The following is a 20,476-nucleotide window of genomic DNA, read 5'->3' on the forward strand; positions in this document are numbered from 1 at the left end:
CTGGTATACGTACTGAAAAGGACGAATACACCTCTTCGCTCCGCCCTTCTCTCCTCCCACCCGTCTCTAGCTCTCGTGTTGTGCTGTGTGTGATTCGATCCGATCTTCCAAACTTGGATGGCACTGGCTTTTCTCTCTCTCTCTCTCTCTCTCTCTCTCAGCACCCTGGCTGGGTCTCTCTAATTTTGCTGATTCAACATCTCGGCCGCCGCGTCCAGGCTCCTCATCTCGCCCCTGCGGCTGTCCGTGCTCGCCCGCCCGGCGGCGGCAGCAGCAGCGCCGCCGGACCGCGTGCGCACGCCGCTGCCGTCAAAGACCCAAGGGCCGGCGTCGTTACGCGGGGTGATGGGGCCCTCGGCGTTGGGCGGCGGGTTGCCGTTGACGGGCGAGGGCGTGCGGGTCTGCCGCTGCTCGTTGGTGGGCGTCGAGTTGCCCGTGTCGTCCTCCGAGGCGACGCGGCGGGCGGCGGCGGCGTTGGGGATGGGCACCGGGTGCGAGGTCGCGTGGGAGACGGACATGGTCGCGTCTTCTGCCGAGGCCGGGCGGGACGAGGCGGCGGGCGCTGCTGCTGGTGGTGGTGGTGGCGGCTGCTGCGACGGCGGGTCGATCTCCATGTCCGAGTCTGCGAGGCTGTGCTGCACGGGGTGGCTTGATACCGGCGCGGGCTGCTGCTGTGGGGGCTCGGGCCGGCCGTCCACCTCGAGCGCCTGCGTCTCGTCCGGGTCGACCGCCATGGCCGTCTCGGCGGCGGGCGCCTCGCTCGCCTGCCCGTCGTCTGAGCCGAGCTGCTGCCACTCCTCGGGGTCCTCCACCTCGGCCTCCAGATCGGCGGCTGCCCGGCAATTAGGGCATATGAAGATGGGGTACTGGGGGGAAGTGAGCAGCGACCGAATGCATTTGTAATGCCACGTATGCGAACACGGCGCAACGAACAGACATTGGCAGGGCTGCAGAGTTGGTGATCAGCGAGAGCATGGTTAAGGCGTTGGTGCACAAGTGTGGGATACTCACTGCTATCGAGCTCAGGCATATTGAGCAGTCCTGCGAGGTCTGTGGCGCACCGCCGGACTCGCCCGACATGGTCATGTTCCGTAGGCGCTTGTGCGTGGTCAGACTAAAGCAGGGGGTTAGCAATGGTACCATGCATGACTTGGAACGAGGGGATGGGAACGAACTTAAAAGTGTTGAGCTTGTTCTGCCAACCACGGTTCAGCTCCAGCCGCATCTTGACGCAACGGAAGATCATCTCCTCTCCTCCTTTAAAGTCTATTCCGAGCTGTACGATATCTCCATCGTTGACCGGGAACGGCTTGCTCTCCGTGCCGGGAGGGCTCAGCCGTATGTGGTTCAGGAAAGTCCCACTAGAGCTCTTGACATCCTTAATGTACCACTTGCCCTCCTCGTACCAGAACTCGCAATGTCTCCTGCTCACAACCTTGGACTTGAAGCCGACAGGAGCGGCGGACGGGACGTTGGTGGGCACATTTTGTTGTGTATCCCGCTCAGAATACCGTCCCACTCGTATGACCTCGCCCCCGGTGGGTAACGTCCTCGAGACCGGAGTGAACGTCAGGGATGGTCGCGTCGCCCTGGGATCATAAAAGGTGCTAAACCGTATGGACGGCAGTATGTCGAGGGGAGTGCTTCCCGCCGAGGCCGCGTCCGATGCCGTCGCAGATCTATTGCGCGTCATGCTGGTGCGTGGGGCTCGCTCGCTGTCTGAGGCGGACTCGTTCTGGGGAGCTGGGCGTTTGTTGGTCGTCCTGCTGGCCGAAGTCGAGGCCACGGCAGTCCTGCTGGACCCTCCTGCCACTGTCGCCTGGGTTGACGAGGAGGAAGAAGCAGTGACAGCGCCGGCGGCAGCGGGTTCTGGCGCGGAAGGCCTCGTGGGCGGAGTCGCGCTGACCGGGCTTGTTGTCGACGACGTCGGCGTGTAGCTGATGGATCGGGTGAGCAGATTCCTCGAACTATGCGACACAGGCGACTGCTGTTGTGCCGCGGTGGGCGTGCTACTGCCAGAGCCACTGTCCCTGTTCAGGAGGTGCTGCTGGGTGTAGGTTCGCAGGTAGCTCAGCCCGCGCAGACGGCCGCTTCGCGAGGTGGGAGAGGCTGGCGAGACAGTGGTTGCGGAGGCGGACGTGACAGACAGGCCCGGCGACGTGGGCGCAGTGACGGGTTGTGTGAACATCTAGGTGGATAGCGTGGCCCGGTGAGTAAATTCCTCGCAGTTGGTCTGAGGGACCCTGTCTCGTCTCGTCGGTTGCTGTCTTGTCGGATCTCAGATCTCAATTGAAGGGAAGGGGTCCGCAGGATTGGGAAACGGGCTGGCTGGTTGGAAAGGGAGTCTCCAGTTTTGGGGGTGAGGGCGGAAACAGGCGACTTTTAGTGTGAATGGGAATATTGTACCGAAGCGGCCCCTAGTTTCACAGGGCCTGGGCCAGGACTCAGGCGAGGACAGGGCGCTCCAGCTCTATCGAATAGTCTGCAAGTACCTAGGTAGGTAGTCGTCGGAGTACAGACAGCGGCACCCTTACTCTTCAAATTGGGGGTCCCGTCTAGGTACATTGGTTACGTGTGAGGAGGACAGTGTCTGACAAGAGCTTGAGAGTTTAGAGAGTCTTCGAGGATCCCTATCCCGAGGGAGTAGCCTGTTCTGAAGTCCCTTCTCGGCTTGGGTTGGGAGGTCTAGTCACTGGTAGGTAGTCTGTCGAGCATGTGGGGGATTATCATCTTGCTAGGTTTGTTCCAAGGTTTGCATCAGGCGACCGGGATGACCTGTTTGGTCCAGACCACTAACTACATTAGTTCTGTCTGGTCTTGGACCATTTCTGACCTGGCTAGCTGCCTAGTACCTCTCTAGGCACGGAGCAGATTCGCACTTGGACTTCTCTCTATCTTTGGAGGTCGAGTAAGTTGTCAAGTAGTGTGAACTTTGAGATATGTAAGCTGTGGCAAATGCTGCGTGCTTACCAGCATAAGTCGAGACTGTCGAGGTATGCAAAAAGGATTCGGCAATAAATTGACAAAGCCATCTTTTCAGCTCCAACCCCTCTTCGAATCGTTCATGAAGGTCTGCGACAGGCATTCGCACAAGCACCAGTGCAGGTTTTGGATGTAACCCCCTTGCGAACCTCCCAGCTGCTAGTGGCACGCGCACACAGTGTTGATATGTTTAATGTACCTTGTGTGCCAGTGACAATTTGAGGTTGTTCAAGCCAAAAGCCAATCCAAAGCCTCATGACAGAATGATGTTCGATTTGCCCAAAAGCCTTAGCAGACCACATCCCCAGACTTGTGTGGCTCCTGAGAGCGACAGCCCCCTGCTTATGTATACTCTGGTACCTCAAACCTGCTGCAGGTATCACTGTCCTGAAACCTGACTCAAGGATGGGCGACCCCTCTGCTGAAAGCATTCGTAGACAGCAGCACCTTCTCGTGGAGGGAGCTGTGTCCTAACATCTTCCTGATTCCGGGCTAATTAACACACATAAGGCGTCGCACCTGGTAGAGTCGATGCAAGGTGCCTCTTCGAGATGCTTCATACCTCTTTATGGTGGAGGGGAAGACGTTATGATAGGTAGATTGTCTGTCACGGGTCCTCTAGAGAACCCCGATTTTGCAGGGTGCCGGCAAGGTTGTAGATCACGAAGGACACCCGTCCCGACCCTTCTGCCACTAGTGCATGCGACCAAAGGGGAAGAGAGTTTCTCATCTCTTGTTAATTAGGTCCTGGGATGCGCTGTGCAGATGACGAGACCCTTACTGCCTAGATAGGTAGTCTTCCTGGGTGTACTTGTAGTAACAAGGCTGGTCTTTCCAGCACCAACTTGACAGTCTTGGCATAGATGGCATCATATTTGCAGGAGACAAACTTCAACAAAGGACATTAAAATAAATAAACAAGACCATGGGTAAGAGTGTAGAGATGATCCTGTGTAAAAGACTCAGCTCATGGCTACCATGATGTCAGATTTGATGTTGTAATCGTCCTGCGACTACTGCAGGGCATTACGGAAGACGTTCGTATCCAGATATTCAAAAAATCTGGGCTCTGGCGGCCGGCCGCCAGCTGCGTCTTATCGATAACCATGACCGGGGCTATCGGAGGCTCTGACCCAACTCGGAGCTAAATTTCATTAGACTCGGATTGATGCGCCTGCTCTCCTCCCAGAGATTCTCGTCTACATCCTGCGTTGAGCGCCTGTACTTTGGTTTGGCACAGCACATCTTTTACGATGTTCCGCTCAATGTCTGCCAGGCTTCCAAGCCGCTTTGCCAATACGGCGCGGCTAGCGCAGAGGAGGCCAGTTCGGTACTCTCCCTCGAGAGCCTTCGCGAGTGTTGTCCCTCCGAAGCCAAGGGTAGGTACTGTGACTCTTATATAGGGACAGACCGGAGAGATTAACTCGGAAGCAGGAACCGACCGAGCTAGACAATATCACAACTCTCCCTAACGGTATCCGTGTCGCGTCCGAGGCTCTGCCAGACGCTTTTTCTGGTGTGGGCGTGTACATCGATGCTGGGTCTCGATACGAGAATGAATACCTGCGCGGTGCTAGCCATATCATGGACCGGTTGGCCTTCAAGTCTACCGACAAGCACACCGCCGACGAGATGTTGGAGAACGTCGAGAATCTGGGCGGGAACGTCCAATGCGCCTCTTCACGCGAGTCGATGATGTATCAAGCCGCCACCTTCAATGCCGCCATTCCCACGACCGTCGGCCTCCTGGCCGAGACGATCCGAAACCCCCTGCTCACTGACGAAGAGATTGCGCAACAACTCGAGACTGCCGAGTACGAGGTCAAGGAGATCTGGTCCAAGCCGGAGTTGATCCTACCGGAGCTGGTGCATATGGCGGCCTTCAAAGACAACACTCTTGGAAATCCCCTCTTATGCCCTCAGGAGAGGCTGGCAGCGATTGACAAGGACGTTATCAAATCGTATCGCGATGCTTTCTACAGGCCAGAGAGGATAGTAGTAGCATTCGCTGGTATACCCCACAACGAGGCTGTCACCCTGACGGAACAGTACTTTGGGGACATGAAGGCGCCAGATCAGACCCTCCTCTCTCGGACTGGGTCAGAGACGTCGATAGACTCGCTTGCCTCAGAGAACAGCGGTTCTTCGGTAGCGTCATCTCCTTCTTCAGCCTCCTCATCACAGAGTCCAAGGCTCATGTCCAAGATACCCTTCCTCAAGAATCTCTCCACATCTGCGTCTCAAAACGCAAATGTCGTCTCAACGCCTTCCGCGACTATCGAGGAGAATCTCATCCGACCTTCTCATTACACAGGAGGTTTCCTGACACTACCGCCACAGCCCCCGCCACTGAACCCCAACCTTCCAGTCTTCACACACATCCAGCTCGCCTTCGAGGGCCTCCCCATCTCCTCTGACGATATCTACGCTCTCGCCACTCTCCAGACTCTGCTCGGCGGCGGCGGTTCCTTCTCCGCCGGTGGTCCAGGCAAAGGCATGTACTCCCGCCTCTACACCAACGTCCTGAACCAACACGGCTGGGTCGAGTCCTGCGTCGCCTTCAACCACTCCTACACCGATTCCGGGCTCTTCGGCATCGCCAGCTCGTGCTACCCGGGCCGCACCGCCAAGATGCTCGAGGTCATGTGCCGCGAGCTGCGCGCCCTGACCCTCGACACCGGCTTCAGCGCCCTCGGCGAGGTCGAGGTCAGCCGCGCCAAGAACCAGCTGCGGTCCTCCCTGCTCATGAACCTCGAGAGCCGCATGGTCGAGCTCGAGGACCTGGGCCGCCAGGTCCAGGTCCACGGGCGCAAGATCCCCGTCCACGAGATGACCCGCAAGATCAACGAGCTCACGGTCGAGGACCTGCGCCGCGTGGCCGACATGGTCGTCGGCGGCATGGTCCAGAACCCCGGCCAGGGCAGCGGCGCGCCGACGGTGGTGCTGCAGGAGGCGCAGGCCGCGGGCGTCACGACGAAGCAGATGTCGTGGGACGAGATCCAGGACATGGTCTATAAGTGGCAGTTGGGCAGGAGGTAGATAGATATTCCTATCCTGTCTGACCCGGCCTTGTACTTTTGAATCATTGCATGGGCAGCGCGGCTCCGTGGGATTACTGTAACATTAAGGGGGGAATGGTGTAAATATATCGGGAGCATCAGCCAATGTATTTTTGTACTATCCATGTGTGGGCGATGAAGCAAGACCTCAATGTACATAGATGGCATGGCTGTAAAATAGGAGAATAGTGTCGCTCGCTTGGTTATTGGCATCACGGCACACGAGATCGCTGCTAGCCTTCATGATCGTTCCATTCTTGTCATTATCCGAACCGAATTTAGGGTATTCCGCTAAAAGTACAAATGCCCGCTTGTGTAAAAGCCCCTTTGAAAACTCATCCAGAGAGCCCTCGAGTAAGAGGACGTCCCTCCAAAAACAATCTACCAAAGAACTCCGATAGTGTCATTCTAAAACGCCAAATCACGGACTCATCTTGAGCGTGTCCCTGCCCTCCTTGTCTAGTCTATAGCTTCGACCTCACGGCCTCCAGTCTATACTTGACATCCTTCAATGCCTTGGTCGTCGGCTTCCAGTCGTCAAACTGCGTCAGCAGCTCGGCCGTCTCGGCCGACAGGTCCGTCTTGACAAAGTCCTCTTCGAGCATGCCGCGCATGATCCACGGCAGGTGGTACGGGTTTGGGTTGGTCATCGCCTCATGCTTGCGGATCTCGGCTGGTACCTTGCCGACGCTTGTAGTCTCGAGAGCGTGCGTCACGGCGAGACTGAGGAATGGGAGAATCAGTCGCAGGTAGAGAAACGAGGTACGGGGATGGGATGGAAGATAACATACTCGTATACTTGATCGTCGTCGTAGAGCCGTGAGTGGCCCTCTCCCGAGTAGAGGCTTCCGGCGAGAGGGACCGAGAGCTCCCTGATCAACCCGTGGTCCGATATTCCCAGGTTACGTAACTTGCAAGCGAATCCTACCAGGTGCGCAATGCTATGAGCAATCGTCAGTAATAAACTCTTGATAAATTTGGTTGACTGGACACCTACAAGTCTGGCGCGTGTATCCTTCCATCGATGAACACTGCCCTGAAGATATACGGGTGGGTTGCCGGTGAGTTGATCGCAGACTGCGCTTATGTTAGCGGCGTATCTCCTTTGAAGAATCGGTTGGCGGAGCTTACCTCCAACGGCACGACTTGGTCGTCAATGCTTCCAACGTACGTTATTCGAACTCCATAGTCAAGAACAACGTCCAATGCCCGCCGGTAACGCTTCGATATTTCACTGTCAGGGTTTGCAAACTCCCAAAGCTCATGGGCTGAACCCATAAGCATGCCCATACCCGACCTATAGTCCGGAAATGGACCCAGGGAAACGCCCGCTGTGGAATGGTCAGTAAATAACATATATAAAAAATATATATATATATATATATAAAAAGAAAGGAAATGGATGACGAACCCATTGCACAGACACCAATTCTCGTGGCGCCGATGATGCCAAGCTCGATCAGCTTTGCCACCAGCATGATGCCGACGGGGACACCTTGGGAGTGGCAAGCCAAGATGACGAGGTCGGCGCTGCGGATGTGGTCAATCCAATTAAGCAGCAACTTCCAAAGGTTCTCGACCCGCTCGCCAATCTTTCCCTCTCCTTCAAGAGCAACCTTTTCGATCTCGCAATCCTCACAGCCATGGGCGTTAGCCCATCTCCTGATACCTTCGGCACAGTGATTGGCGAACTTGATAGAAGTTCCAGTCGGCTGTCCAATCATCGGCCTAAGGTATGCGGCTGGGAACAGTCCATGGACCCCAATAGCGACGGCTTTCTTGATCTTGGGAGGTTCCGAGGTCAGGAAGACATGCTTGGCCGGAGGTTGCTGAGTTCGCAGGAGTAGCTGTGTTATCTGACGGAGAATAGAAGGATTCTCCTTCATGCGGTAAGTTTTCTTGAATGACGGCAGAAGTAGATTCGACGTCGACTGTTTGGGTGGCGTCGAGGCTTTCGCGGGCTGTTTGGCCGTCTCCCCCTTGTTCGATATTTGTGAGGAGGGAGTGTCCGGACGGGATGGGACAGTGTCCTCCATCTCCATTGATTTTGGTCGCAGCCTCTTGTTTTTCTTCGAAGAACTCTCCTGAGTTGTGGCCTGTTTTGCTGGCTTGTCCTGCACCGAAGGAGGTTTTGATGTGCTATCCTTGACCTCAACTCCACTGGCAGGTTTCGGGTGAGCCTCAGACCCTTCTCCCATCACAGCGAGCTGTCCCTCTTCTTGAGAGTCAGATGTCCTCCCCTTGGACTTGGTGCCCGTATCTCGGGACCAGAATGCCCAAGTTGAACCGGCAGATGCACGACCTGGAGGACTCATTGGGGGGGCATCAGGCATCCCTACATCCTCGGAATCTTTCGTGTTGCTATCAACGGCTATTGTATCTGCAGTAGAATCTGCTAATGCTTTGTCTTGGTCTGGCATGGGCCCAGAAACTTTATTCGCTTGTGGTGTGGCCGACCAGAAGCCAAACCAGGATGCGCCGGGTGTGGATTGTTTATCAGGACCAGGTGTCTGCGTAGTCTCGGCTTTGTCTTTGGTGTCTTTCGGCGTTGGAGTTGCCGGAATTTCTGCTTCTGGCTCTTTCGCAGCCTCTGTAGCCTGATCTTGCACTGTCGTAGGGGTAGGGGCAGGGGCAGGAGCAGGGGCAGGAGCAGCACCTGTCGGCCTGCTCAGCCAGCCGAGCCAGCCAGAGCCCGTCGCCGTTGAAGGTCGCTCGACGATAGCTGCGGAAGGTGGGGAAGTTGAAGGCTGCAAAACGGGTAGTGGACTGTCGGCCATGGGAGCATCTTCTTGTTCTGTGGTGCCAGAGGCATCTTTCTTTGAGAGCTTTGGTTGCACCCGTTCGGTAGGTACATCGTCTTTTGGGGTGGTCGATCCGTTCTCGGGAATGTTGGGGAGACCAGCGGCAGACTCTGAAGGCTCGTTCACACTAACTGAGTCTGAAGACTTCTTCGTATCGTATCGACTAAAGTCCGGAATCGACGGGGGCTTGGATGTGTCGCCCAGAATCGTTTCTCTTGCTACCTGTGTCGATGCGGAAGACTTGGGAGCTCGCGGCCATGATCCGTACCAACTGCGCGCCTTATGCACCTTGAAGAAAGTCAACTCCTAGTTCCCTCATGGGAAACTTTAATGAGAAGCTTAAACCAACCTGTTTGAGGGATCTCTGGCTTGAAGCAGCACTGGCAGTGCTTGTGTTTGATTGTTGTCGCCGAGCTATGCCGGGCTCTTTGGGGGACGAGGCAGCGGCTGGGGTTTGTGACGTCGTGCTCGACTGGGATGCAGTCGTGATGGGGAGACTGGCAGAGCTTCCATCTGCTGGATTCGGGCGTACACGCTTTCGAGGACTCATCTTGCGTGCTGCTCGCAAACCACTGGCCTTTTCAGTGGTTCTAGAAGCAAGGTTCTAGCCTTGGTGATCTGGCATGCTTGGGATTTGGAGAATGATGATGCGCTTAGGCCGAGGTTTGTTATGGATGCGATGGTGCCTGGCGGTGGGCAACGGGGATCGATCGCGGCGCAGGTACCTGGTTTTACAGCGTGCTTGGTACGCTTTTACAAGTATTCCAGCCCCGTAAGATAAGCGCTGCCCCTCTAGAATGCCAGTGGGCATCCCCACCAATAGCCACTGAAGCCGGGTGCACGTCATAGGGTGAGAGTGGCTCATGCCAGCCAAGGCGGCGCGCACTGTTAGCGGAGCAGCAGGCCTAGGCCAGACCCCTGCAGGAAGGACCGGACCCCATCAAACGGGCGGTCAATCCAGTCTTATCTTATCAGCTACTACTCCACCACAGATATTTTTTTTTCTGAGGACTCTCTGCTTTAGCGCCTGCTCTAATTGAAGAATCAAGGTACTGCTGCGACGCCTGAATTTTCAAGCACATTTCGAGCACTCGACGTACAGTCGGGTTTGTGCTTTGGAAATCATGAGTTCTCTGAAGCGCAAAGATGCGCCAGGCGGACAATCCGCAGCAAAATCGGCCAGGCCTGCTTCCGAGGGCAGACCGTCAAAACGCCCCAAAGCAGACAAGGCTTCGAAAGCAGACGCAAAGAGCGAGGCGAAACCTACGAAGACCTCGGAATCCAAGCCCGTGAAGGCCCCGATCATATCTCGCCTCAAAGAAGAGGAGCCCTTGTTTCCTCGTGGAGGCGGCAGCGTTCTATCTCCCCTGGAGCAGAAGCAAATCCAGGTTCAAGCCAAGGCGGACGCTCTATTCGAAGAGCAGTCGGGAGCCAATGCCAACAAAGCTGGCAAGGTTTCCAAGAAGAAGAAGGGAAAGTCTGCCACCAAAGGCGAGCCTCGTGATAATAAGGCAGTACACGATGAAGACTCGGTAAAAATTGAGAGCCTCAATTTCAAGGTAAGCCCCCACGCCAGTACCACAATTCTCAAGTTCCTCTTTCTAACAGCTTCGCAGCGTCTCGTCAAGGGCTCTTTGGTGCTTTGCCAAGTCTCTGAAATTCATGCACTTGACCTGGTCGTTACTCTACCGAACAATCTCACGGGACATATCCCGATCACCGCCATTTCACAGACCCTTACCGATCGAATTGAAGCTGAGGCTGCCGACTCTGATGACAGAACGGATGAAGGTGCTGAAGATGATGTCGAGCTGTCCAAGCTCTTCGAGATTGGTCAATACCTCCGGGCCTTTGTCACATCAACAATTGATGACAGTGCTACCAACTCAAGCAAGAACAAGCGTCGCATCGAACTCTCACTGTTCCCGGAACTGGCCAATTCCGGACTCTCTGATCAGGACATCGTCGAGAACTGTACAGTGATGGCGTCAGTTCTGAGTGAAGAAGATCACGGCTTTGTTATGAGCCTAGGTTTTGAAGGATCAGAGCTTAGAGCCTTCCTTCCAAAGAAGGAGGTTGATACCGCCATTGGCGATGGCAGGTTGCAGCCTGGATCTGCTGTTCTCTGTCTTGTCGTCAAGAAAAACGCCAATGGCAAGGTTGTGCAGCTATCCACCAAACAAAGCCAGCTCGGTAGCCCCAAGTCTGTCGCCACTGAAGCCCCGACAATCAAATCCTTCCTCCCAGGTAGTGTGGTTGACGTACTTGTTTCCGAAGTTTCGCGACGAGGAATTGTTGGTAAAATTCTGGGCCATCTTGATGTCACAGCTGACTCGACACACTCCGGAGCTGGACCAGATGGGACAGATTTGGAAGAGAAGTTTAAGGTTGGAGAAAAAGTCAAGGCCCGGATCATCTGCAACTTCCCTACCGCGTCGAACCCGAAGCTCGGCGTTTCTCTGCTCGATCACATCCTTACCCTGAAACAAAAGACGGTGAAGAAAACCAACAAGCAGCCCTTGGCAGTGATGCCAATTTCGTCCATTGTTGAACAGTGCAAAGTCTGCAAAGTCGAGCAAGACATCGGCCTTTGGGTTGATATCGGTGTGGACGGCGTGCCTGGCTTTGTTCATATCTCTCGTGTCAAGGATGGAAAGGTTGACGCCCTGTACGAATCCAGCGGTCCATACAAAGTTGACTCCGTCCACCGCGCCCGCGTCATTGGATACAACTCCTTTGATGGACTCTATCTACTCTCTTTTGAGAAGACGGTTCTTGAGCAACCTTTCTTGCGCATCAGCGACATCCCGGTCGGCCAGGTCGTTCATGGTGTAATTGAGAAGTTGATGATCAATGACGAGGGTGTATCTGGCTTGATTGTTAAGCTCGCAGATGGTATTTCTGGCTTGGTTCCGGAAATGCACATGGCAGATGTGCGGCTGCAACATCCCGAGAAGAAGTTCAAGGAGGGCATGAAGGTCAAGGCTCGCGTCTTGTCAACCGACCCTGCCAAGCACCAGCTCCGCCTTACCCTGAAAAAGACTTTGGTCAATTCAGAGGCCTCGCCGCTGTTCTCTTTTGATCAGGTCTCTGTGGGTCTTCAGACGCCTGGCACCATCATCAACGTCCTTCACAATGGCGCTGTTGTGCAGTTCTATGGCTCTATGAGAGGATTCCTGCCTATTTCCGAGATGAGCGAGGCGTACATTCATGATCCAAAGGAGCATTTCCGGGTTGGCCAGGTTGTCAGTGTCCGCGTCCTCGACGCAGAGCCCGAAGCCAACAAGCTCATTGTATCATGCAAAGATCCGTCTGCATTTGGCATGGACAAGCAATTGGCTCTGAAGAACCTGAAGATCGGCGACATTGTGGCCGCCAAGGTGACGCAAAAGACTGAGGATGACATCTTCCTAGAGCTGGAAGGGAGCCTTCTCAAGGCAACCTTGTCCGTCGGTCACCTCTCGGATAAATCGGCCAGCAAGAATCAGTCGGCGTTGAAGAAGATACACGTGGGACAGATTCTCTCTAATCTTGTCGTCATTGATAAGAATGAGGGACGGCGCGCTCTTGTCTTGTCCCAGAAACCCAGCCTTGTGAAGGCCGGAGAAACTGGCGAGCTTTTAGCCACATGGGATGACGCCAAGGTTGGAGCTGTCGTTTCTGGATTTGTCCGTAACGTTACCGCGACCGCCGCCTTCATCCAATTCGGAGGCAACCTCACTGCTTTACTGCCCAAGTCACTTATACCAAGCAAGGCTCAGGGCGAGCATGATTTTGGACTGCACAAGTTCCAGTCTTTGGAGGTCAAGATTGTCTCGGTTGACAATGGAAGGCTGGTGGTATCCATCCCTTCTGAAGCGGACAAGACGCCAAAGGCAAAGACCGCCAAGATCGTGGAGAATCCGATTGATAATTCCATCAAGACACTCGAAGATGTCACCGTCGGAAAGACTGTCAAGGCCAAGATCACGGCGATCAAGGAGACACAGCTCAATATCGCTCTTGCTGACAACATCCAAGGTCGCATCGCCATTTCCGAGATCTTTGACGAGTGGGATGAGATCCCAAGCGCCAAAGAGCCGCTGTCGAAATTCAAAGTCAAGCAAGTCATTGACGTTCGTGTACTTGGAGTTCATGATGCCAAAACTCACACATTCCTCGCTATTTCGCACAGGACAACACAATCCCTCATAGACTGCTCTATCAAGCCGAGCACTTTGCGGAGCAAGGAGAGCCCCAAGCCAATTTCTCTCGCTCAAGTTGAGGTAGACTCCAAGTGGCTGGGATTCGTCAATAATCATGGACCCAACTGCCTATGGATCAGCTTAACACCCACGCTCCGGGGTAGGCTCAACGCCCTTGATGTGTCGGACGATCTGTCACAGGTCAAAGACCTCGCCACAAACTACCCCATAGGGACGGCCATTCGTGTCCGAGTGACTGGCGTCGATGCAGAGCACGGCCGCCTGGATCTTTCAGCTCGCGCCCCTGGCGCATCCGAAACCCTTACCTGGGACACCATCAAGCAGGGCATGGTTTTGCCAGGCAAGGTGACTAAGGTCAATGATAGGCAGGTTCTTGTTCAGCTCAGTCAGACAGTCTCGGGTCCCATTCACCTTGTGGACCTTGCTGATGATTATGAGTCTGCCACTACCCTACCCTACTCGAAAAACGATATCATCCGGGTCGCTGTTGTGGAACTCGATAAGAGCAACAAGAAGATCAGGTTATCTGCCCGGCCTTCGCGAGTTCTGAACTCCTCCCTTCCTGTAGAGGATCGGGAGCTTGTCAAGGGGTCCAAGCTCGAGGCTGGAGATATCGTCCGGGGATTCGTCAAGAACGTGTCAGACAAGGGCTTGTTCGTCAACTTGGGCGGTGACATCACTGGATTCGTTAGGGTGTCGGACCTGTCTGACCGGTATCTGAAGGAGTGGAAGGACCACTTCCAGATCGATCAGCTTGTCAAAGCCAGAGTAGTTTCCGTGGATGCCACAGTCGGCCACATCTTGTTGAGCCTAAAGGCGTCCGTGATCGACGAGAACTATACTCCGCCTCGAACACTGGAGAGTTTTACTGAAGGCGAAATCGTTACCGGCAAGGTTCGCAAGGCCGAGGAGTTTGGAGTGTTCATCTTGCTCGACAACTCGGCCAACGTCAGCGGGCTATGCCATCGCAGTGAGATGGCAGAGAAGCCGGTGAAGGATGCCAGAAAGCTCTATAAGGAAGGTGACAAGGTCAAGGCCAAGGTTCTTGCAGTCGACCCCAAGAAGAAGAGAATCAACCTGGGCCTGAAGCCGTCATATTTCGATGGTGAGGATAGCGACATGGATGTCGACTCCGATGAGGAAAACGCCGGTGCCGGCCTCGACTCCGAGGACGAGGATAGCGAGGATGAGGATATGCTGGATGATGGCGGGGCGGTGCTCATTACCGGCACAGACAATGACGAGCTCCTGTCTGACGATGAGTCCTCAGATGAGGACGTGGACATGGTTGACTCGACCACAGCGACTGGGTCTGGACTTGAGGCGGGCGGATTTGACTGGTCTGGCGCTGCTCTCGATGAGGCCGATGATGGTCAAGATGTATCTGCAGATGAGGATGCTGGTGATAAGAAGAAGACGAAGAAGAGAAAGGCCGAGATCCAAGTGGATCGGACGGCCAATCTCGATGCTCAGGGGCCACAAACAGCGAGCGACTTCGAACGACTTCTTCTGGGGCAACCCAATTCGTCCGAGCTTTGGACTGCCTATATGGCATTCCAGATGAAGATCAGCGAGCTAGCCAAGGCCCGAGAGATCGCCGAGAGGGCTCTTGACACCATCAACCCACGTGAGGAGACCGAGAAGTTCAACATGTGGATCGCCTACCTCAATCTGGAAGTCGCTTACGGTACGGACGAAACTCTTGACGAGGTCTTCAAGAGGGCCTGCCAGTACAACGACAAGCAGGAGGTGTACGAACGACTGGCTCAAAGCTACATCCAGTCGGCCAAGCACAGTGTAAGTCTAAGCCGTTCACTACCCCGGCTTTTTGAAGAGAACAGATGACTAACTCTGACCTATAGAAAGCGGATGATCTGTTCCAGAGCATGCTGAAACTATTCGGCTCCAAGACTCCCAAAGTGTGGCTTGACTATGCGCACTTCCTGCATTACGATCTCGAGGCTCCCGAGAGAGCCCGTGCTCTGCTTCCCCGCGCTATGCAAAGACTGGAGAAGCACGAACACCTCACGCTCATGACCGAATTCGCGTCTATCGAGTTCCAGTCGCCAAGCGGCAACCCCGAGCGGGGTCGAACCATCTTCGAGGGCATTCTGGACCAATGGCCCAAACGAGCCGACCTATGGGGCCGCCTGCTCGACCTGGAGAACTCGTACTTCAGGGCGGAACGGGCCAAGGGTAAAGATGGAGAGGCAGACCCTACAGTCATCCGAGACCTCTTTGAGCGGCGCACCAGAGCCAAGGGCCTCAAGCCTAGGGTGGCGATGAAGTGGTATGAACGGTGGGGCAAGTGGGAGGAGGAGCACGGTGATGCGAAGAGCAAGGAGAAGGTGCGGGCCAAGGCCAAGGAGTGGGTGGCGGAGGCAGAGAAGCGCAAGGCCGAAAGGGAGGCCGAGGCCGAGGCTGATGACGAGTAGAGCTGGAGCTAAGTCTGCGGACATATACCTTCACGTCGCAAAACGTGTAGTTCTTGTGATCTTTGGCATTGGACCGGCGTTACTGTACTTAAGAGACAAAAAATCAAAAAGTTACCGCGCGGCATTTCATAGTATTGAATTATGACAAGTGACGAACGTTTCGACGATTTACCTAGCATGGATTGAGAGCCGGGAGGAAGTTCGGATGAGGCTCGGTTCGAGCTACAACCGTCATGAAGGGGGGGTTCGATAGGCTTGTACTGGGTATGAGGAGGTTGCGAGTAGGTGACCAGCCATTGTGCAAGCCGTGGATCGGACAAGCGAGGTCCCGAAGCTCTGTGTGGATGTGATCGAGTTCATCTGATATGTCGGCAAAGAGACCAGACATGCCTTCTCGAAGTCTTCTGTGCGTTTAATCAGCAGAGGGTTCGTGGCTCCGACGATGCATATTATGCATAAGTTTACGAGAATAGAAGTAGTATTACAAAGGCTAGTTTTGACACGAAGCTTGCAGTCGTGAAGGTGTGTAAAAAAATTCGAAATCCTGATGTTGTCTCAGCCACAACGTCATTGAGCTTGGAAAAGCTTCCGACTTGGTCTCCTGGTTATTCTTGTTCTTTTAGATCTTTGTCTTGGAGCACCTGTTGACATGAGGAGACACTCTCCCTCTCCAGGTGGGCAGGCCAGGCAGGCCACAGTGACGATGTTCTCGTCCGGTGCCGTCCTGCCGTGGCCCAGACAACACCTGCATCGGAAGATCGCAATGCCAGATGGTCTGTGACCGTTGCAAGGGTTTTTGTCATTCTCGAAGACCTTTTCCCGAGTCTCATGCGAACTGGTGCTGGGGCCTTGCTTTCTCGGGCAGGCAAAAGAGAAGCTGAGGCACGGCAATTAAGCAAGAACCAGCATTATCATGACGTCCGCTTTGGGCCATGTCAAACTCGGCACCTGCAATGCTTGTTTGGTTGGTGTCTGCCGGCGGCCAATGGCGTTGTTGTTTCTCAGCCGCCTCTTGTCTCAACCACCCACACTCAAACGTTTCCTCTTTTCGCCGCACGGCACTCACCACACTTGCTGCCCCCTTCCCGGACTTGACCCAAGGATGGGCTCGGTCAGCACTTACTACAGGCCAGCTGCTCCTCCTCTTCTCTTTTGGGACTCTCGCATCTGTCATCGCGGCTTCTGCCGTGGGGCCGGGGTAACGTCAACAGTCTGTGCGCAAGCGATATTCTCTGGTTCAAGGGTTCCCCAGACCATCCAGATCCAGACTTTCACAGGGTGGCTCAAAGGGAAAGAGGCGTCCATCTCCCCATCGTGCGTGGTTGCGCATGATGAATGTCATGACAGACGGACATCGCCGAACGCTCTCGTCCGAACATCTTGTGGTTCTCCCGACCTGCTAAAATTCCGAACTATTGCGAGGACCGCTCGTTGCTCTTTTCTGGTTCTCTCAGTGGTCTTGACCACTGATTGAACATGATGGTGTAGAGATGAAATCATTGGCTCTTGAAGCGACCTGACACTTGAAGCAACTCACTTTTAACCGAGCCGCTGCTCGCCACTTCGAAGGTGCACGAAGTGTCGAGGCTACTGGCTTTGACTCTACTGAGGTAAGGCAGAGTGTGAGGCTCTTCGACATCTCATCTGCCCTGGCTATTCGACCAAGTGTTGGCTATGGCTACAAGATGAAGAGTAGAATCTCTCCAAATTCGTACGCATGAGCACCTCTGCAACGCGTGGCCACTAGACACGAGGCAGAGTAGCAGCAATCCGACGTCAAGGTCGAATGCGTGAACCATTTGCATTCTCTGCAGTCGGATTTGCGTCGTCCCATCTCAGAGATCTGCTGAGAGGGTATCATGATACACATGCAGGACTTTAGCCGGTTGGGGACCTCTGAGACTCTTTCACACCTGCCAGAGGCACACCGCAGTGCACCGCAGCTGCTATGATCGTCGTCATCCCGTCTCCTCTGACGGCGTTCTGCACCTCGAGGGCTGGATGCTGCGACTGAGCGGCATCAACACCGCCAGTTTCTCGACTTTTACCGGTCTCATGGTCTAAGTATATCGCGTACGCCCTATAACTTATACCAGTTCCCGTCCCCCTTCCTTCTTGTCATCCCATCTCTCTTGTCTTCAGTCTTTCTTTTCGTCTTGATGACTCGCTTCCATGCTGACCTAGTATTGAAACTTTGCCAACTTCTCGTGATCCGGCGAGATGGCCTCGGTGCTAGACGTTAACTCTGAGCCCACGAGTGGGCTTCAGACATTTGCGCTCTTTATCTTATTCTTCTTTCCCGGCCTGGCTCTCATAGTGGTAGGGCTTCGGAATGCAGGCCGACTGGCAACTCGCCAGTTTGGTTTGGGTAAGTTGATTTTGTGTGAGCAGCCAAGGCTTTGGTCGTTGCTAACGATAAGCGCAGACGACTGGCTCATCACCATTGCCATGGTATGAAGTCTCAAGGCGATGCCAATGTTCTCATCACGATGTACTAACACGAGTCGCAGTTTATCTCAGTGGCGGAAACCGTCTTTAGCTATTTCTGTAAGTATCCCCAGCTTCATGATCACCTCGGAGCCTCCCGACTGATTATTGTCAACAAAAGATATCAAGACCAACTTCGTCGGCATCGACGAGTCGCAAATTCCACCGCACGACCCGACGAATGGGAGGATATGGAACTTCGCAGTCCAGATCCTGTACAACCCCATTCTAGCCCTCGCCAAGTCCTCGGTCCTCATATTCTTGCTGAGGCTATTCGGACAAAAGGGCGGTGTCCGCAAGTTCATCATCTGCCTCAACACGTTCAACATCCTGCACATGTTTGGTGTCTTCTTTGCACTCACGTTCCAGTGCTCACCCGTCGCCTTCGCCTGGGACAAGACCATCCGCGGGGGCCAATGCGTCGAGCAGCGCGTCCTCTTTACCTCCAACGCGGTCATCAATATCATTGTTGACTTTCTGATCTTGGGCTTGCCGCTCTGGATCTTCGTGGACCTCAAGATTCCCAAGCGGGCCAAGATTGGCTTGATGTTTGTGTTCCTGCTTGGGTTCCTGTAAGTCATCAGCAGCTTCTATCCTTCTCCAGACTTTGGTGCATCGATGTACTGACTGAGAAACACACAGAGTCACGATAACGTCCATCGTCCGCCTGGTCCTCCTAGTCCAGGGCCTCTTCGGTCTGGTCCGAGGCCCCGGAGACACGAGGAACATCGGCTTCATCACGTCGGCTATAGAGACCAACCTCGCCCTCATCACCGCCTCCGCGCCGGCCCTGCGGCCCTTGCTGCGCTCCCGCGACCGCGGAGGCTGGCTGCCGTCGCTGACGCGCAAGGCGGACGTTGAGATGGCCTCGACGGAGCCCGAGCTCCTGGCGTCGAGGGCGTCGACGACGGCCGGCGCCGCGAGGAGCGGCAGCAGCAGGGGCGGCAAGAGCTCCCGGGGCGGCAGCCTCCGCGGCGGCAGGCGCGGGGGCAAGAGCAGCCGGCGCGGGGGCAAGAGGCCCGTGGCGCTCCGGGACATACGGCTCGTGCCGGCGGGCCAGGAGCTGCGCAGCCAGAGCCCGCGCAGCAGCGAGGAGGAGACCATGACGTCCAACGGCATCATGCGCGTGAGCGACGTGCAGCGCGAGATCGACGGGCTGGCCAAGGAGCTCGTCGTCGTCGGGACCGGTAGCGGTAGCGGCGGCCGCGGCACCGGCCGCGGTCCGCGGTACCCGAGCGGCGCGGAGGTGACGAGCGAGGACATCGCGGACCTGAGGCGGTTCCCGGCCGCGCGGTACCTGGGCGGCGAGGGCGTGTACCCGGACATGGAGTACCGCGGGGAGAGAGACTACAACGAGGAGCGGCTGTCGCGGTACGGCGAGCGGCGGTTCGGCGTCGTGACGCCCAAGACGCCCAAGGCGCCGCCGCCGCGGTGGGCGCAGGGCGGCGGGCAGCCGTTCTGACCTGTACAACATCGTCTTTCTCTCTCTTTCTCCCCCTCCTTTTGCCTTATACCTCATGAAGGGGGGACTACTCATGGCTTGCGGAGTTCCGGGTCCTGCACTTGCACTTTGGGTCTTTTGATATCACGGATCGGAGTTTACACACTAGTTGGGTGCGAGAATGTCTTGTTTCGGTTTTTGTCTTATACCCTACGGCCTGCCTGTACGATGAGGAGATGCTAGGTGAGCCCGGACTTCGAGGCTCGACTTGGCTCGGATACCCAGAGTTAGAGGAGACTGGTGTTAGTTTACAACAGCCAAGCTACAATGGGCATGGACCAGTCATGTGCCTGTCTGTCACTACTGCCGTTGTCGAAATGGAAAATACAAGTAATAATACTGCCTGTTCCTTACTCATCATCCGCGCAACCTCGCATTGTGATTGCTTGCCAGATATATTGGATGTCAACTGCCTATTCTGGTAACGGCGGTGGTCGGGAATACCGAATGACGAAACATCCGGGGCTCGATCCCCCCCCAAAAAAGCACACAGTCCGGGCACTAAAAGCTTCGGTCCTTTCTGGGAAGGGTTCATAGGTCCAGCCAGTCATGGCGGGCTGATAAGAGCACTTTGCTTCTTCGAGCGACGTGCATGCAGTGGCCAGCATACAGGATATTTACTCGCTTCCTGAGTCCTACTTGTACAAGTAGTGGTGCGGAGATTGGCCTGGGGACGGACAGAGATGTCAGGCTTCCACCCCCTCTCCTCTCGGGCTTCGAGAAGGAATGGGCTGTTTGTGGGGTAGTCGTCGATGTCTGTACTTGTAGATGGCTATTTGCCGTGCTACTCTCCTCCAAAGAGCATGCGTGCATGCATGCGTGTCAAAATATCGAGAGGGAGGTGTGACCTCGACTCGAGGAATCCGGGAATTGTCAGCATCGGATAATGCACCCCTTTTCTGTGATAATCCTGCTCGTCCCGTAGATGACAGGCTGTTCTCCTCTGCACAACGTACGTGGCTCCCAAATGGACTGTTTGATCATCTAGGGCTTCTGGGCCCCGATG

The 20,476-nt window shown here is 55.1% G+C and overlaps 5 protein-coding genes across 5 annotated transcripts; 3 read left to right on the forward strand and 2 right to left on the reverse strand.

Moving 5' to 3' along the window:
• Positions 1–179: 179 nt before the first annotated feature.
• Positions 180–2,188, reverse strand: E0L32_009319 (uncharacterized protein; the record flags this gene model as incomplete). Its single annotated transcript, XM_031144271.1, has 3 exons — positions 180–866; positions 1,012–1,114; positions 1,176–2,188. 3 exons carry the CDS (start codon positions 2,186–2,188, stop codon positions 180–182), a joined length of 1,803 nt encoding a protein of 600 aa, XP_030991142.1.
• A 1,962-nt stretch (positions 2,189–4,150) lies between these two features.
• Positions 4,151–6,021, forward strand: E0L32_009320 (uncharacterized protein; the record flags this gene model as incomplete). The annotated part of the gene is made up of 2 exons (XM_031144272.1): positions 4,151–4,361; positions 4,433–6,021. The coding sequence occupies 2 exons, from the start codon at positions 4,151–4,153 to the stop codon at positions 6,019–6,021; spliced, it is 1,800 nt and encodes a 599-aa protein (XP_030991143.1).
• A 484-nt stretch (positions 6,022–6,505) lies between these two features.
• On the reverse strand, positions 6,506–9,392 carry E0L32_009321 (uncharacterized protein; the record flags this gene model as incomplete). Its single annotated transcript, XM_031144273.1, has 6 exons — positions 6,506–6,764; positions 6,833–6,982; positions 7,039–7,118; positions 7,173–7,372; positions 7,453–9,130; positions 9,192–9,392. The coding sequence occupies 6 exons, from the start codon at positions 9,390–9,392 to the stop codon at positions 6,506–6,508; spliced, it is 2,568 nt and encodes an 855-aa protein (XP_030991144.1).
• A 574-nt stretch (positions 9,393–9,966) lies between these two features.
• E0L32_009322 (uncharacterized protein) lies at positions 9,967–15,482 on the forward strand (the record flags this gene model as incomplete). Its single annotated transcript, XM_031144274.1, has 2 exons — positions 9,967–14,844; positions 14,910–15,482. 2 exons carry the CDS (start codon positions 9,967–9,969, stop codon positions 15,480–15,482), a joined length of 5,451 nt encoding a protein of 1,816 aa, XP_030991145.1.
• A 2,220-nt stretch (positions 15,483–17,702) lies between these two features.
• E0L32_009323 (uncharacterized protein) lies at positions 17,703–19,431 on the forward strand (the record flags this gene model as incomplete). The annotated part of the gene is made up of 5 exons (XM_031144275.1): positions 17,703–17,850; positions 17,908–17,933; positions 17,993–18,029; positions 18,091–18,541; positions 18,612–19,431. 5 exons carry the CDS (start codon positions 17,703–17,705, stop codon positions 19,429–19,431), a joined length of 1,482 nt encoding a protein of 493 aa, XP_030991146.1.
• Positions 19,432–20,476: the final 1,045 nt, after the last annotated feature.

The sequence above is a fragment of the Thyridium curvatum genome (assembly GCF_004353045.1).
Source record: "Thyridium curvatum strain D216 chromosome Unknown NODE_67_length_248306_cov_82.505095, whole genome shotgun sequence".
In the NCBI taxonomy this organism is placed as follows: Eukaryota; Fungi; Ascomycota; class Sordariomycetes; order Thyridiales; family Thyridiaceae; genus Thyridium; species Thyridium curvatum.